This window comes from Apteryx rowi, unplaced genomic scaffold (genome assembly GCF_003343035.1).
Source record: "Apteryx rowi isolate R43461 unplaced genomic scaffold, aptRow1 scaffold_56, whole genome shotgun sequence".
NCBI lineage: Eukaryota > Metazoa > Chordata > Aves > Apterygiformes > Apterygidae > Apteryx > Apteryx rowi.
Window position 1 is genome coordinate 600,173 of NW_020450827.1, and position 3,159 is coordinate 603,331.

General features: G+C 74.6%; 1 protein-coding gene across 1 annotated transcript in view; it reads left to right on the top strand.

Annotated features, from left to right (window-relative positions):
• Positions 1 to 3,159, top strand: part of CCAR2 (cell cycle and apoptosis regulator 2) — a 15,411-nt gene that overhangs the window by 1,948 nt on the left and 10,304 nt on the right. Inside the window, exons 2-4 of the mRNA XM_026081683.1 lie at positions 1,830 to 2,407; positions 2,657 to 2,824; positions 2,898 to 2,988. Coding sequence (XP_025937468.1) covers positions 1,830 to 2,407; positions 2,657 to 2,824; positions 2,898 to 2,988 — 837 coding nt within the window. The remainder of the gene's footprint in view (positions 1 to 1,829; positions 2,408 to 2,656; positions 2,825 to 2,897; positions 2,989 to 3,159) is intronic.

Genomic DNA, 3,159 nt, shown 5'->3' on the forward strand with positions numbered 1-3,159 from the left:
AGGTGGCATCCCCGGGGGTCCCTGCGTGATGGACGGGGTCCCCAGGGTGCCGGCGCTCAAAGCGGGGTTTGCCTTCGTGCACACGTGCCTGGGGCTGGCGGGTCGGTGCCCGCACGGGAGTCAAGCCCCCCTGGTCCCCCTGCAGCGCAAGAGGGGCCGGGAGCAGGGGGTGGCAGCATGGAGACCCTGTCCCGTCCCTGCGTGCGACCCCTGCTCGGCTGTGCCGGGGGCTCACACTCCCCCGAGGGGGCGGTCGGTGCAGGGAGACCCCTGCATTGCCCCTCTGCCCCGGTGAGGATCCAAACCCCTCAGCAGCACGACTGGAGCTGCGGCACACGGCGTGGGAACGGCCGGGAGGAAAGCTGCCGGGGCTGGGGAGAAAGGAGCCCTCGAGCGCGGGGCTGTCGCGGGCAGCGGCGCTGAGCACTGGGGAAATCGGCGCTGGGAGAAAGGCTGGTCGGAGCCGCCTGTGTCCGTGGCGCCCCGTCTCCCAGCCAGCGCCGGGGGCGGAGGTGGCCGCCCCGCGGGATTGCTGGGATTCATGCGGCTGCGCGAGGCCCTTCRGGGGCTGCTGAATTGCCGGATTGTCCGAATCGACGGCCGGCCACGAGCCCCACCGCCGTCCCCCCGTTGCCCCACTGCCGACGGAGCTGGCTGCCAGCTGCGGGATTCACCCGGCACCCTGGCACCGGAGAGTCTGTCTGCAGCCCTCGGGTGCCCAAATAAGCATCCCGCCTTCCCGTCTGCGGATGGGAAGGGAGCCCTTAACCACCGGCCCAGCCAGTATGGTCTATCCTTAAATCCTGAAAAGAACCAGTTGGGAACCAGTCCTGTAATGAGACGCCTCTGGATCCAGGGCCCGTCTCCGGCTGGGGCGGCTATAAAAGGGAGCGCTGGGACGCGCACCCGGCAGTCGGATTCGGCTTTTGGCGATGTGGGGTGGCTCCTGCGCCGTCTGGAAGAGGAGGGCAGTGTTCGGCCGCTGTGAGTGACGCGGTGCGGGTCCCGTCCCGCCTGCCGGGGCCGTGCTGGGGGGCAGGTGGGGTGCACGCGTCCGGCCGCAGGGACTGAGCCCCCCCTGCGCAGGGTCTTGGGAGACGTGGGATTTGGGGCTGCGCCGGTGTCCTGGATCACAGGGCGACGGCAGGTGCCTCCGTGCAGGGCTGGCCGCGGCCCCYGCGAATCAGAGATGAACGCCGGGGCTGGGCGAGAGTGGGGAGCGCCGGGACATCCCGGAGGCGCGTGGCCCCAGGYGCCCGGCGCTGCAGCCCGCTTGAGGCCAGCGCTGACCTGGGAGCGGGGCGATGTGGCGAGAGCAGCAGTTTCGGCAGCCCCCGGCCAGGCCAGCGCCGAGGAACGCGGTCCGGTGCCAGGAACCCTGAGCTGCTCCCCGGGCACCTCGGGAAGACGGASGCTCCGGGCCGGGCCTGGGGACACCTTCCTGGGGAGCCGTGGCAGCGCGCTGCGGTCGTGCCCACGTCCCCGGCGCTGGGGAGAGGCTGGGGGGCCCCTCCGGAGGGGTCTCCTGGGGCAGGGGGGGGGCGGCACAACCTGCAAGGGGGTGGCAGGCAGGAGCCTGCTCCCAGGATGCCAGGGAGCCGTGTGTGCGGGACAGCCTGGAGGGGATCCGCGCCCCGGCGTTGCCTCACGAAAGGGCCGGGAGCATGGAGGGGCTGGCCCGTGCCCGGAGGCGGTGAGCACCCTGCCCCGCATTCCCGGAGCGTGCCGGGGAGGCGGGAGTGGGTCCCCGCCGGGAGGGAGGGAGGGAGGCACCGCGCCGGGCCTCGTCCCATCCAACCCCATCCGACGGGGCCTCCCTCGCCCTGCAGATGGTTCCTGGGAGACGGTGGAGAGCTGCGTGGTGCGGACGTCCGCCAGCGTCTACCGCAGGCTGCAGGAGAGCCCCGTGGCGCGCCCGGCCCCGATGAGCGGCGAGGCGCCGGTGGCGTGGGGGCTGCCACCAGAGCCCGGCTCCCCCGGCAGCCCCCCGCCGCGGCTCGGCTCCTTCCCGGCGAGCGGGCGGCTCCTCAAGTCGGAGTCGGAGGACTCCGGGGTGGAGATGGCCAGCAACGAGAACTCGCCCCGCACCCCGCTGGGCTCCGAGAGCGGCTTCTCCCTCGACGGCTTCCAGCCGGCCCACGGTGACCCGGAGAAGAGCCGCCTCGGCGAGGAGCCGGCGCCCCGGGAGCGGCCCCCCCGCGGCCTCTCGGCCAGCAAGAAGCTGGCCCAGGCGGCGCAGCGCTCGCGGAGGCAGCGGGCGCCCGGGCGCTCCCCGCGGCAGCTCGGCCGTCGCAGCGCCAGCGCGGCCGACCTGGAGGYGCTGGCTCGGCGCGGCCGGCGGGGGGCAGAGCCCCGGGGGGGCCCCGGCGCGTCCCAGGAGCCGAGCGTGGAGCCCCTCGAGGGTGACGTGAGTGCGGGAGCGGGCTCCCATGGGCCCCGAGGAGGCTGGGGCTGGAGGGGACCTTTTCCTCTCGGGGTGGCTGGACGCAGCCGGGCAGAGCGGCTGCAACGCGCGGCTGCTCCGTAACGGCGGGGAGCGCGGCGGTGTCACCGCTCCGTGGCTCGCCGGGCTTCTCTCAGTGACAGCGGCGCTGCCGCCGGCCCCGGTGTGGGCTGCCGGCTGGGCTGGATGTGCAGCCGTGCCCCTCGCCCGCAGGGCCAGCCCGCGCCGGGCCAGGGGCTGCGCTACCTTGAGCACATCTGCCAGATGCTGGAGAGGATCGCCCGGCTGCAGCAGGCCAACCGGCAGCTCCAGCTGCAGCAGCAGGCGGCGGAGAGCCGGCACCAGGGGCCTGCAGCGGCGGCGGCCAGCGCCCCGGCCATGGTGAGGGCCGTGGGGACAGTGGCGGGGGGTGGCGGGGGGCAGCGGCTCACGCCAAGTGTCTCCTCGCCCCCAGCCCGCCCGGGAGGAGCCGCGGAGGAGCGACCGCTTCCGGGCCCGCTCGTCCTCGGACAGCCAGGCCCTGGCGGAGCCGCGGTGGAGCCCAGGTGGGTGACGAGGGCCGGGTGGGATGCGGGACCCCCCCCCCCCAAATCGTGTCTGAGGCTCAGGGCCGCCACTCTCTGCCCGCAGCACCCCGCCGCAGAGCCCCGGGGCACGCGGCCAGCTCGCCCAGCCTGCTGGAGCCGCCGCCGCCGCCACCTGGGGAGGCCGAGATG